Below are 14,508 nucleotides of genomic sequence, written 5' to 3'. Positions count from 1 at the left end.
TCCATATATTTCTCCCCCTTTTGTCACAAAACGACAAAGAAACGAAAAAATAAAGGACAAACCGAAAGGATCTTACAAATCTCACAAAGAGAATTTGAAAACCTATAAGAGTTGAGCACGAGGGTTTTACACACCATTTTAGATAACCAATATCAAAACTGAAACTACAAGTAATTTGGTTTTAACATGTTATCTAGGAAATAATTGCCCGAAGCAATTTTCCCTAATAGTTTAGCACATCAAAAATCGACTAAGCACCTTAGTTCTTTTGCTAAACTGATTGTACAAATACAATCGCTTGTTTGATAAGACCAATATAAAGATCAAATTAACTTTATTTTTCTCATCAGGCTCTAATTATTCTCAAAAATAACTTAGATCTTTCACTTTTAAACAAGACAAATACTAGGTTAGTTAACTAGTAATTCTTGTTAAGGCATTCGGTTAGACTTGAATAACCAAAACCTTCACATTTGATAAGTCTAACTAAGATCCTAAAAACTTAGTTTCTCTTATCCGGAAATCACTTGGACTAAACAAATGATCCCGAAACACTTTTTTTAAGCTATAAAGTATCCATACAAACCAAATAAATCAACTTGCATAATTATTTATCTTAACCGGAAGCAATTGAAACAAACATAGACATTATAGCAACGAAATTTTGTAAGCCTAAACAATTGATACCAAACAATAACGAAAGATAACAATAGTTTTTCTTAAACGGAAACAATTGAATCACAATCAAACATCCATAAACAAATAATGGAATCAACATCAATTGTACCGAAATCTTGTTAAGAAATAAGGATATGAAATAAAATCATGATTTTTCTTAAACAGAAAAACAATTAACACATGATTGTTACCTCAAATTCCGCATCCTCTTCTCCCCTTAAGATATGTCATTAAGCGCAAGTTCACTTTGTTAGAGCACTGCTCGGTCAAACTCGCATGCGTTACTATCTCAAGCATGTTTGTCAATGTTAGTGGTCAAAACTATAAGTCTTGATTTCTAGTCTCTTATAGCTAAGTCTCGGACTAGGATAGTAAGTGTAGTTGAGCTCAAGGACTTCATGGAGATTCATCATACAAGTAGAAGGACTCCTCAAGGAACCGGTGGAACTTCTCGACAAAAAGGTATGCGTAGACTTGAACTAATTTGTCACTCAAAAGTCTATCTATTCTGTCTCCTACTCTTTGAGACAAATTCGTATGCTATATATATAGACAAGATTATATACATTTGGTATTTCGAGCCGAGTATACCTCGCCTATCCATATCTCGAAATATGTGTTGGTAAGCTTTTCGTTTCGACCAAGTTTATCTTTACCTAGTGACGAAAGTCATGAATGTTTCAATCACCTTGAAAATTGCTTTGACGAGAAATGGTGTAACAACTATATAACGTCCTCTAAGAATGTTTCAATGATTGGAATGAGAGTTTAGATTACATAACCAATGTATTCCTTGAACCGAAGTTCTCGAACTTTGTTGATCAAGAGAACCGGAAGTATGGCAAGTGCCAAGTCCGCGAACTCAGTCCGCAAACTGCCAAAGTTCTCAAACCCGAGAATTTCTGCTGGAGTTGACAAACTACTTGCGTGAGCCAAGTCCGCGAACCCAGTCTGCGAACCATCGAAGTTCTCAAACCCGAGAATTTCTGTTGGAGTTTGCAAACTCTGTCCGGAGTCTTAAGTCCGCGAACCTAGTCTGCGAACTTGAGAAGGTTATATATCTAAAGATGATCTGTGAACTTAATCTTAAAAGACTATGGAATGCTTTTGCAAACTGTGGATGTTAAAGTTCATGAGCCGATTCTTGTGAATCAAATCATCTTTGCTTCAATTGTGTCTTGTGTAGTTACATAAGATTTCCTTGCAGTTGAAAAACTCTCTTAACTAGTTCATTTGAGTCATTTGAACTAGTTATGGTGAAGAAGAACATGGTTGGTATGAAATGCTCTTATGGTTAACCTTTTTTGGTTAAACTATTGTTGAACCAACAATGTACATGTTTGGGTGTTGTCAACAAACCTAGAAGCGTACAGTCATTTGTGTATGACAAGTTAAGTTTTCGATCTAACGGTTGAGAAATATTAGCTTGAATCTAAATCAGGTTTTCATCTAACGGTGGATATTGATTGCTTTGTAACTAGGGCAAAACCCTGATTTGAAAGACTATATAAGGGGACATCTAGCAACTCTACAAAAAAAATCCCCACACCTTACGTGTGCTACTAGTTTGCGTGCTAGATTCGGTTCTCCTTTAACCTTTGGTTTTCTTCTTCTAAAACCAGGTTAACGACTTGAAGACGTCATTGGGATTGTAAAGCCAGACCTATACTACTTTTATCGTAGTTGTGTGATCTGATCTTGCATCTTCTATCGTAATAGTACAATCATATTGATTGGCTAGAGATTGTTTGATTTCTCCGATAGGAAAGATATAAAAAGTAATCACAAACACCTTTGTCTCATTGTTTGTGATTCCACGACATCTTGTTTCGCTATCATATGATTAAGATTGTTGTGAGGTGATTGATTGATCTATGTTGTTCTTCGAGAATATAAGACCGGATTATCAATTGGTTCATGTTCACCCTGATTATTATCAAAAGACGGAACAAAAACTTTAGGTTTTTTCTGTGGGAGACAGATAGATAGACTTGTCTGTGTGAGACAAATTTGTTTATTGTTAAAGCCTGCGATTTTGGGTCGTAGCAACTCTTAGTTGTGGGTGAGATCAGCTAAGGGAATCAAGTGCGCAGTATCCTGCTGGGATCAGAGGCGTAGGGAGTACAATTGTACCTTGGATCAGTGGGAGACTGATTGGGGTTCAACTATAGTCCAGTCTGAAGTTAGCTTGGAGTAGGCTAGTGTCTGTAGCGGCTTAATACAGTGTGTATTCAATCTAGACTAGGTCCCGGGGTTTTTTTGCATTTGCGGTTTCCTCGTTAACAAAATTTATGGTGTCTGTGTTATTTCAGTTTTTGCATTATACTGTTTATCTTTATAATTGAAATAATACAGGTTGTGCGTGTAGATCATAAATTGGTATAATCCAACCTTTGGTTGTTTGATTGTCATTGATTGATCCTTGGATATTGGTCTTTGGTATCGTCCAAGTTATTCCTTGTGTTTGATTAGGACTCGCTGATTTCTATTAGCTTGAGTAAATCAAAACAAGAGAGAAATATTAACTCCTTGAGATACTTTTACCTAGATTGAGTCTGACTGTCTAGTTGATTCTCTAGAAAGTATTTCGGATTTAGTCCATACAGATTGCTAAGTGAAATATTGGGTGGTGTTGTTAGACCCCCGATTTTTCACACTTAGAACTCTCCCCCATTAAAGTTGTCATCCTCCCGCCAAAACAAAAGAACAACAACAAAGAGCAACATTTACCAGAGAAAGGTTGAAAACCGGTTTTAACTATGCGATGCAAAAGTTGAAACCTCGAAACACATATGCTTTTATGCTAAACCAAAAGATTCAACATATTGTGACTTTTTCACATATTGTTTCTACAGGAACCCCTCTGTTGATGGTGGATTTTTGTTCAAGGATCAAATTGTAAAGCCAAATTTAATACGCTGACATCCTGGAGGATAAAGCTATTTGATAAGTGATGAATACTTCTTCGCTTTATTAATTCACCTAGAATGGAGCGTGTGGCAACAATCCCAAATATTCTGTGAATTAAATACACAAAATTCACCTAGAACGGAGCATGTAGCAACAATCCCGAATATTCTGTGAATTTTTAGCATTATTGATTAATGCATGGTTTTCCTAGTATTTCATGTGATGTTCCCGGGAACTCTCACTATTGGTGTGGCATGATGATTGAGTGTTGCTCTTAATAGAGTAACATGAATATCCAAGTATCAATAATGAGGCATGCACGAAATACCCGTACAGGAAACATCTCTCGGTGTGCTTATATTAGCCCGATTGAGCATATTTAATTTGGACTGACCGTATAAGTCTCAGAAATGATCACGTCCATGCAAGTTGACCGCATGATCTAACCAGCCTAGGCGAACCCTAGCAGGAGAAGGATATCTAACTGGTGTAATTTTTCTTTTTTTCCGGACTTTAAATCGTGTTCCTTTGCAAGATAGTTTTCTATTTTGTTTTAAGCGAAAATAGTGTCTATAAGTACATTGTAAAATTATTCATATACATTACCCAAAAACGAACACAAAATCATTTAAGTAATAGTGTGTATGCATATCTCACTATATGAGTTATGAATAAAAATAAACAAATAAATCTTATTTCCCATTAGATTCATCATGGCACCACTAAATCCAATTAATGCATGTATGATATATTATGATTTCATTTAATGTTTCTTTGAATATCTTGAGTTAAGAGGTGACGAAATAATTAAAGATTAGTAAATTTTGATTCATAATAAGAGGGATTACAGAAACAACAATTGTCGGATGTCTTTCGCTGGGATGAGACTGGGAGGGTTGGATGCAATGTTTGTCTCTCAAAATGTTATCCGACTGTCCAAACTCAAAAACCATTTTATTTTGAATTATAGATAACAGTGTCTCTTTGGTGGTGTTATAAATTCTCAAAGAAGGAAAATTTTGATATTTGGGAAAAGAAACAAATAATATCAATCACATCCAACTTCTTCTTTACGATGACCGGGTTTGATGATTTATTTTATTTTTTTTATGTTTATGTTGTTTGATTTATGACTTTGAAATCCAAATGAGAAAGAGAAACCAAAAGATAGAATTTTGGAAGTGTTGTATGGGTGGCATCCCAACAATTGATCTCGTTTATTCCTAGTTCCTCCTATATTTGCCGAACACAAGAGAGTTGATTTGGTTTCTTTCCGTTTTTGATTTTTTTTTAAATTTTACGACAAAATCTTAAATCTTACTTCATTATCAGTTAAAAATCTTTTTAGATAAGTATCGATGATAGTCGCTGATTTCGTTTCCTAAATATATTTTAATTTGAAGCATGAATCTAAATATATATTTCTTTCCAAATTTGAAAAAAAAAATCTTTAACAAAATATATTGGAATATTAGATTCTGAAACTAAACGGTTAGTTCGCTTTCATGACTTGCAGGGATGGTACTGAGAGACGACATTTATCATTTAAAGTGTGAGAGTATAAGTATAATCTGATTACTCATTAAACACAATTAACTTTAGTTGCCTTGCCAATAAAAAATCTCTTTAATCCTATGTAATCTAGTAATTACCCCCTCTATTCCATTTTAGATGATGTTTTATGGTTATATTTTTGTTCCACAATACTTAAATGTTTTCATATTTTTCCACAAAACTACCAATTAAGAGGGGTTACAGAAACACCAACTGTCGGATGTCTTTCGCTGGGATGAGACTGGGAGGGTTGGATGCAATGTTTGTCTCTCAAAATGTTATCCGACCGTCCAATCTCAAAAACCCATTTTATTTTGAATTATAGATAACAGTGTCTCTTTGGTGGTGTTATAAATTCTCAAAGAAGGAAAATTTTGATATTTGGGAAAAGAAACAAATAAAATCAATCACATCCAAATTCTTCTCTATGATGACCGGGTTTGATGATTTATTTTATTTTTTTGATGTTTATGTTGTTTGATTTATGACTTTGAAATCCAAATGAGAAAGGGAAACCAAAAGATAGAATTTAGGAAGTGTTGTATGGGTGGCATCCCAGCAATTGATCTCGTTTATTCCTAGTTCCTCCTATATTTGCCGAACACAAGAGAGTTGATTTGGTTTCTTTCCGTTTTTGATTTTTTTTTAAATTTTACAACAAAATCTTAAATCTTACTTCATTATCAGTTAAAAATCTTTTTAGATAAGTATCGATGATAGTCGCTGATTTCGTTTATTAAATATATTTTAATTTGAAGCATGAATCTAAATATATATTTCTTTCCAAATTTGAAAAAAAAATAATATTTAACAAAATATATTGGAATATTAGATTCTGAAACTAAACGGTTAGTTCGCTTTCATGACTTGCAGGGATGGTACTGAGAGACCGCATTTATCATTTAAAGTGTGAGAGTATAAGTATAATCTGATTACTCATTAAAACACAATTAACTTTAGTTGCCTTGCCAGTGCAAAATCTCTTTAATCCTAAGTAATCTAGTAATTACCCCCTCTATTCCATTTTAGATGATGTTTTAGGGTTATATTTTTGTTCCACAATACTTGAAAGTTTTCATATTTTTCCACAAAACTACCAATTAAGAGGAGTTACAGAAACAACAATTGTCGGATGTCTTTCGCTGGGATGAGACTGGGAGGGTTGGATGCAATGTTTGTCTCTCAAAATGTTATCCGACCATCCAAGCTCAAAAACCCATTTTATTTTGAATTATAGATAACAGTGTCTCTTTGGTGGTGTTATAAATTCTCAAAGAAGGAAAATTTTGATATTTGGGAAAAGAAACAAATAAAATCAATCACATCCAACTTCTTCTCTATGATGACCGGGTTTGATGATTTATTTTATTTTTTTGATGTTTATGTTGTTTGATTTATGACTTTGAAATCCAAATAAGAAAGAGAAACCAAAAGATAGAATTTAGGAAGTGTTGTATGGGTGGCATCCCAGCAATTGATTTCGTTTATTCCTAGTTCCTCCTATATTTTCCGAACACAAGAGAGTTGATTTAGTTTTTTTCCGTTTTTGATTTCTTTTTAAATTTTACAACAAAATCTTACATCTTACTTTATTATCAGTTAAATTTTTTTTAGATAAGTATCGATGATGGTCGCTGATTTCATTTCCTAAATATATTTTAATTTGAAGCATGAATCTAAATATATATTTCTTTCTAAATTTGAAAAAAAAAAATCTTTAACAAAATATATTGGAATATTAGATTCTGAAACTAAACGGTTAGTTCGCTTTCATGACTTGGATGGATGGTACTGAGAGACGGCATTTATCATTTAAAGTGTGAGAGTATAAGTGTAATCTGATTACTCATTAAAACACAATTAACTTTAGTTGCCTTGCCAATACAAAATCTCTTTAATTCTATGTAATATAGTAATTACTCCCTCTATTCCATTTTAGATGATGTCTTAGGGTTATATTTTTGTTCCACAATACTTGAAAGTTTTCATATTTTTCCACAAAACTACCAATTACACCCTTACATTTTGTCTTGGAACTATAATGGTGGGTTTGTTTGCAGAATTCACGATTTCGAGGATTTATAATCCTATGGGATTATAAATTCTTGGATTCATGTAAATTTCTTATGTGTTTGGTAACTCATTTAAAATTTTTAGAATTCATAGAGTTATCTTGTTTTAAAGTCCATATACCATTTGGTATTACCCTCACAATCTTAAAATTGTATATATATATGAGATTTAAAGTTAAAAAAACTGGGTCCATAAGTCCCTTGATAAGTTTCCCAACAAATCTTAAGGAAAGGGGTCGGACTCTATATGGAGTATTTGCTAGAACATTGAATCCGTGGGAAACGTGATTCCAGGGATTTGCGCAACCAAACGTACCAAAGGAAATGTAATTCCAGCAAATCCCATAGACCCATAAATCTCACTTTAAAAAAATTCTACTTCCAAACCCACCATAAGATTTTTTTAAATGCACTAATAACAATTAATGTTTGAATACTTTTCTCAAGGCTATAGATGGAAAACCTTCATCTCTGTTCATTTCTTAATCTGCGTGAAAACTCCAAAGACATCATCTAAAGTGGAACGAAGGGAGTAATTATCAAGTCTTAATTTATACATGGCTGCATAGGTTGACAGGATCCTTTGTTTATTGCTATTTGATGATCCAATTTTGTCATGACCCCTCAAAACCAATGCTCGGAGCCTTGTAATACGTGTTTTTTTCCCTTTTCTCTTTCCTTTTTATTGTCCATTTTGGATATTATTGGATAAAGAGTATTACATTAACTAGTTGGAAGCCTAACAAGCTAAACTCCAACAACATACTACTACATTAATTGAACAGGTTGCTGTGCTAGCCTACCAGCAAGCTTCATGGGTAACCTAGCTAAAGGAGCCGAAGGGGATAGGGGGTTGAGATTGTGTCACAAGGGGGGCAAACTAACTCTACCTTCCATGTTAATTTCTGTAATATTACGCCATTGGGGGCTCGAACTTGGGACCTCCTGGAACGCATGAAACTTTGAGGAACGGGGATAACCAGTTGAGCTAGGTATCCGTTAAGAGAAAAGTTTTTTTTTTTAAGGCGGACCACCCAACTTAGCTCAAGAAAACTGGACGCACAAAAAAGAGAGCATGTTAAGAGCCGCTCCAATGGAATGTGTGTGAAGAAAAAAGTCCTAATCCACGTAGGATCCACAACCATACTTATAAAAAACCATTTCCAACCGAGTGATGTGAAGGTGATGTGGCAAAAAAAAAACTTAGACATCCTCTAGGTGAACCTCTAGTTCTAGACATTCACTTAGAGGATGTGTTCCCATCCTAGTCACACTTTTATTAATAAAAATCATTCAAGAATAAAAATGGAAATGATTTTAACCAATTTTATGCCTACAAATAAGTAAAAAAATAATAAAAAACTTTATGGGTTGGAGATAAAATTTTATTTTTCCTAATATTTAGGATTTTTTACTCAAAGGTTGTCTTAAAAGTGGGAAAAGATTTTGCTCTAGCAGTGCTAGAACAAACTTGATCTAGCAGCAAAGAGTACAGTCATCTGTCCATATATGGTGTCATCAAACTTTTTAATTAACGACAGTATATTTCTTTTTTCTTCCGTATGTTTACTGCCATATTTTTAGGGAAAATAGAAGATCCTTCAGTTTCCTACTTAGCCATCGATATATATATTTTTTTTGAACCTCTCTATTTATGGAACTTCTAAGATCTATTAGATTAAATTTGAATTTACCTGAACCTAGAAGATCAGGGTGCTGAGAGCTTTGGGAGGTGAGTTATAAAAAGAATTTTTGTTTTGATGTATGACGAACAAAATGCGAATAATAGAGATGATGAAAACAGTGACGAGTATGATCATAAGATTAGGCATCGTCATTTTGGAGAAACAACATCCATTTCCCTTCTCCATGTTGGGACCTAACTGCCTGACCAATAATATCTGGAATCAAAAGTATATATTAGATTACAATGAGTATAACTCAAGTTTGAAGAATTTGACATGACATAAACACAAGGACAACTTTACATTAAGAAATATGCAACAGGAAAACAGAGGTCAAAAAGCAGATCGAATTAATTTGCCACACGAGCTCAAAGTAAAGGAAGAAATACCAGAGATGAAATCGGTGGTTAAATTAGAATCCCTTTCAAACTTGATGAGTTTTATGAAGATGAAGATAATTTCATGATTGCAGCAAGATGGTGATTGTGTATATGTATTGGAGTAAGATGGTGATCATGCTGCTTGACATAGCAGATCTCCAGATTATTTGGGAGATTTATGTTTGGTAACAGTATTTTGATGAAAGTAATGTTATCATCGTCTACTCGTACACTTTTCTTATTAATCTTGAATTTTATCTATTCATTTTCAAGTTAATATTCTTCCAACTTCAGTTAGAACTGACAATAAAATAAATTAATCAAATTTGTGATTATCTAATTTGATCACATATATTCAAGATGGGTTACTGCAGCTTTATGTTGTCTCCTTGTTTATGTATAGAAATGTCTCGGCAATCAATTTAGATGGAAGCATTAAATTTTGTTTCAAGTTTCAGAATGATGAATTTCATTACTCAAATTTACCTTGTCTATATGTATCTGCAACTTAATGGAAAATCACATTGAAAGACGAACCAGGATATTTTTAGCGGCACAAAATTAGATTCTGCTCAGAATATAGAGTATATAAGATATTAGATTCTGTTTTGAAAAGATACGTGACAAAATTAGTCGGCAAAAAAAAAGAAATATATTGCCGCTAACTAAAAAGTTTGCTGACATTAACATAATATATGGCCAGATGGGTGTATTCTGTGCTGCTAGATCATATTTGCTCTAGCATTGTTTGAGCAAAAAAAATTCCATAAAAGTGATGCCACATACTCCCTCCGTCCTAGTTTACTTACTTAAATTAGACATTTTTTAGTCCTAGTTTAGTTGCTAAGTTTCATATTTTTCCCCATTTTATTTTAATTTACCCATATATTGGAATCAGGTCATAATATTGAGAATTGTCTAATTCTATTTCCCATGCACATCTTAAATACTCCCTCTCTGTATATCCTTTATTCATTTCTTCTCCAACTAAAACAATATCTTTTTTTTTGAATTCTTAAAGGCAGTGACTAAATACAACCTCTACTTTAGTTAAATACAACCTTCATTTTTGAAAACAGTTCTATTATAACCGCTCCCAACGTGGGTAATCAAACCCACATTAAAAGTAACCCTACGCTTAAGGAAAAACCGAAAGGTACCAAACTGATTGAGAGACGATGAACTGATGGTGATGATTGTGTGGAACAAAACACAGTTAGAAAAGAAAAAATGGAATCCAATATCATCAACTAGTAATTGTTACTCGCCCAACAGAAAAATAAATTTAGAAAATCCAAAGTTTATCTCCTAAAGATCATTTTCTTTTCAGAAAATCAAGTCACAAAGAAATTTTGAATCGCTATGTAGTTCATGATGACGATGATGGTGCTTCACCCCTTTCATCTCTTTACGTTTTAAAAATAAATCTTTCCCTTTTTTTTATGTATACAAACATTTAACCATCTCCATCTCAGATTTGGTGATTGATCTTTTGTTCCCATATAAATTTATGAAAAGTTTCTCTCTCTCATAAAAAAAAGAAAGATAATTGTTATGTCAACGACAAGAATCAAAGTTAATTTTCAATCCAAAACCTAAAAAATTGATTTTGTGTACTTCATTAGTAATAATGATGGTGATAACCGTAACCACGGGAGAAGATAGTTTGATAACGAAGAAAGTCAATATTGATTACCCAAGTTATATTGGGTTACAAAGAAATGACTTTTTGAGATATGGTTGTATTTAACTCAAACATGAGTTGCATTTAGTCACTGCCTTCTTAAATACTAGATCAGAAAGCTAGATATGTATCTTAAATACTAATTTGGGAGTAATTCTGGAAAAAAAATTCCTCTCTATTTTTCTTAATTTGTGTGCAAAAACCATTTTAATCAAGTAAACTATGAGTATAAAAACCATGGAGAAGCTCTCTAGTTGGTCCAGCGAAATGTGTGTTCCGTTTAGCCATCCATGAAGCCGTAATCTGCAATTTTTAACCGTCAGATGAAAACAACCCCTTCCCATCTAGAATCAATGAAAAAGCAATGTGTGTCCCTCTTCTCTCTCTTTTCTCTCCCCTCTTTTGTTACCATTTTTCTCTCTCTCAATGCAAACCCTCAAATTCCCAATTTCTTGCCACATACCTGCAATCTCACAAAACCATAAGATCGACTATGGATTTTCATCAACAATATCTCCGCACATTAAACTACCTTACATCGTCAACTGTAAAGGAATTGAAATTTCTACCCAAAAATCTAGCTCTATTAACTCATTTAACTTCTCTGGAAACAATGGAGTAGTAGATGGTAGCAGTTTTATAAAAAATGTTAGTCTTAGAGATGCTGATATTTCTACTCTTGGTAATCTCTGTGTTGATATAGTTCTTAACGTTCCTACTTTGCCCCCACCTTCGCTCAATGAGAGAAAAGCTTATATGGAACAATTATCTGCTTCTCGTCCTGACAAGGTTGGGTTTCTTTTATATTTACTCTTTTTTTTAGGTTTTTTTTTTTTTTTTTTGCTTTGTTGTTGGTGTTGTTGTTGATGTTGTTGGTATTCCTTAAACTGTATTTATATGGGAATTGGTTGAATGTTGATATGAAAAAATTGGTTTTTAGAGATATTGGGAAGCTGGTGGTAACTGCAATGTGGCTATAGCTGCGGCGAGACTAGGACTTAATTGTGTTACAATTGGCAATGTGGGTAATGAAGTCTATGGACGTTTCCTTTTGGATGTGCTTCATAACGAAGGGATTGGTATGGTTCGAATGAATGAAAATACTGATGATGTTGTTGAAAGTGTGTTTTATGAAACACTTCTCTGTTGGGTATTGGTGGATCCTTTACAAAGACATGGATTTTGTAGGTAAGAATTGTGGAGTTATTTTATTATGTTACTCTTATTGCAATCTATAGTCGTATTGCTGTAACAATTCTTGTTAATCAAATTGGTTGGGTGCTTCTGTTTGATTCATCGTCTTTCTTATTGCAGTCGTGCTGATTTTAGCAGTGAACCTGCATTTGGATGGATGAGAGTTCTGTCTAAAAATGTAAAGATGGCAATTAAACGTTCCAAAATTCTTTTCTGTAATGGTTATACCTTTGATGAGCTCTCCCCTGTTTTGATAATCTCAGCACTTGAGTATTCCATTGAAGTTGGGACATCATTCTTTTTTGATCCCGGGCCACGAGGAAAGACTCTAGCTACTGGGACTCCTGAAGAGCAAAGAGCACTTGACCAGTGTTTGAGGATGAGTGACGTTCTACTTTTAACATCAGATGAGGTCCAATTCACATCTTATTGTAGATTTTTTTTAGTACGGATTTGATTGTATTTATGATTTATTAGATTGTATCCGTGTAATGACGATACCTTGTTTTCATATTTTTCCATGTTGACACCAATTGACGCTGGTATTCATGTCGGATATCAGAACAGCTCTGTTAGCTAAACTTTTATATTTTTGCAACTTCGTTTTATAAAGCTTGGAAAAATGGAACAAGAAAAAGAAGAACAAGCATGGCTGCCTTTTCATCAATATTAGCCTGGATGTAGCTATTTTCTTTTCCTGGAAAGAATGTGTATACCTTTAACCTAACTCTAACTCCCATGTCTCCTATTTAGTGTTTTTAGGTCGCCATGTTGGACGCTCATACCAATGTCAGACCCATCACTCGTACTCATGTCGTTGTTTCATAGGATTGGTCCCAAGTAGATTTTGCTTAGTTGTATTTTCCTTATTTTTCTGACAACCACGTTAAGAAATAACATGCTAGGGATGGTTTTATGAGAATGAAACAACTATTTCATTCTCATATGTTTACTGTAACATGATAGATGTGACTTTTCTTTATCCATCTAGGCACTTGATAGTCCTTCAGTTGAGACAGAGAACCTCTGACTGCGAGTCTCATCGTGACAAATAACAGCATTAGTTATCTCTGCTGTGTGTTCAGCCATTCCCACATGTTATGCTAACTCGATTCACGATGTTACAGTGATTGGGAGTGCATCATTCAGGTCTAAACACATTTGTTTGTCTTATTGAGTGGAAGTTATGCATTCATTTCTATGCAGTTCTCATTTTTTCGTTTTATGAAATGATATAGTTGGATGAAAGAACCGTTGTGCATACGCATTTAGCCTATCCTGATCTCAAAATTGATGTGTCAGGCTGAATCATTGACTGGCATCACAAACCCAATTCGGGCTGGTCAAGCGCTGCTTAGGAAAGGTGTGCGCACGAAATGGGTCATCGTTAAGATGGGTCCGAAGGGCTCAATCTTAATCAGAAGTTCTAGTATTACCTGTGCACCTACGTTTAAGGTATGTATATCTCTTTTACTGCAACACAGTTTCCATTTGCTTGCATATGTAGCAGAATTCAGGTTCATGTCAGTTGGTCTTAACTTTTTGGACTCCCATCAGGTGAACGTAATCGATACGGTTGGGTGTGGAGATAGCTTTGTCGCTGCTATTGCATGTGGATTCATACACAATATGCCCACAGTTTATTCATTAGCACTAGCAAATGCAGTGGGAGCTGCGACTGCCATGGGTTGTGGAGCCGGTAGGAATGTTGCTACGTTGGAGAAGGTTATTGAGCTTGTCAAGGTTTCAGATCTGAATGAAGATGAAAGCTTATCTAACTTGCTTGATCTGGAAAACATTCCGAACTTACCTGAAATCATACTCCTTTCAAAAGCACTCATGAACGGAATAAATGCTCATATGATGAATCATGTTTCACTCCAAAAAGTGGTTTCCGAGCTTTTGCCCAAGCTTGAAAATGTACACCAAAACAGAATCATTTCATCTTGATGGGAGACGAATAAGAAACTGCAACTTGAAGAGCTCATAGTAACTTCCTCGAGATGGAATGATTGCCTCGTACAGATTTGATTAGTGGATGCAGAAATAGGATTGACGATTGATTCCTTTATGTGGGTTAATGTCGAGATGAAATCCTTGGTGGTAATTTTTCTGACTCCAAAATATCCCACTGATTCAACATGTCTGTATTTATAATTATCAAAGATACAATTTCTGTTGCAATTTTTTTTTTCGCAATTGGTCCGCAGGATATTACTGAATTATGTTCTCCAGTTTAAAATGTTGGGCAGGTAATTGTTGATTATCTAGTACCGGTTCCATTCTGTTTGGAAACCTCCACTCGCATGGCAACCTCCTACAAGGATGAAACAAAGATTGATTTTTAAGTA

At 34.2% G+C, this 14,508-nt stretch overlaps 1 protein-coding gene across 1 annotated transcript; it reads left to right on the top strand.

Moving 5' to 3' along the window:
- Positions 1–11,167: 11,167 nt before the first annotated feature.
- Positions 11,168–14,508, top strand: LOC113318680 (fructokinase-1-like). Its single transcript, XM_026566893.1, has 5 exons — positions 11,168–11,752; positions 11,904–12,151; positions 12,278–12,569; positions 13,460–13,612; positions 13,715–14,508. The coding sequence occupies exons 1-5, from the start codon at positions 11,390–11,392 to the stop codon at positions 14,105–14,107; spliced, it is 1,449 nt and encodes a 482-aa protein (XP_026422678.1). The 5' UTR covers positions 11,168–11,389; the 3' UTR covers positions 14,108–14,508.

This window comes from Papaver somniferum, chromosome 10 (assembly GCF_003573695.1).
Source record: "Papaver somniferum cultivar HN1 chromosome 10, ASM357369v1, whole genome shotgun sequence".
NCBI lineage: Eukaryota > Viridiplantae > Streptophyta > Magnoliopsida > Ranunculales > Papaveraceae > Papaver > Papaver somniferum.
Note: the sequence above shows the minus strand (reverse complement) of the source record. Positions and strands in the feature narration are given on the sequence as shown.

What these genes read in the sequence shown, in the direction of transcription:
- LOC113318680 (XM_026566893.1), top strand. Translation starts at nt 11,390, where the DNA reads ATGCAAACCCTCAAATTCCCAATTTCTTGCCACATACCTGCAATCTCA. An exon ending in TACTTTTAACATCAGATGAG is followed by an intron (nt 12,570 to 13,459) that starts GTCCAATTCACA and finishes TTGATGTGTCAG; the next exon opens with GCTGAATCATTGACTGGCAT. An exon ending in CCTGTGCACCTACGTTTAAG is followed by an intron (nt 13,613 to 13,714) that starts GTATGTATATCT and finishes GACTCCCATCAG; the next exon opens with GTGAACGTAATCGATACGGT.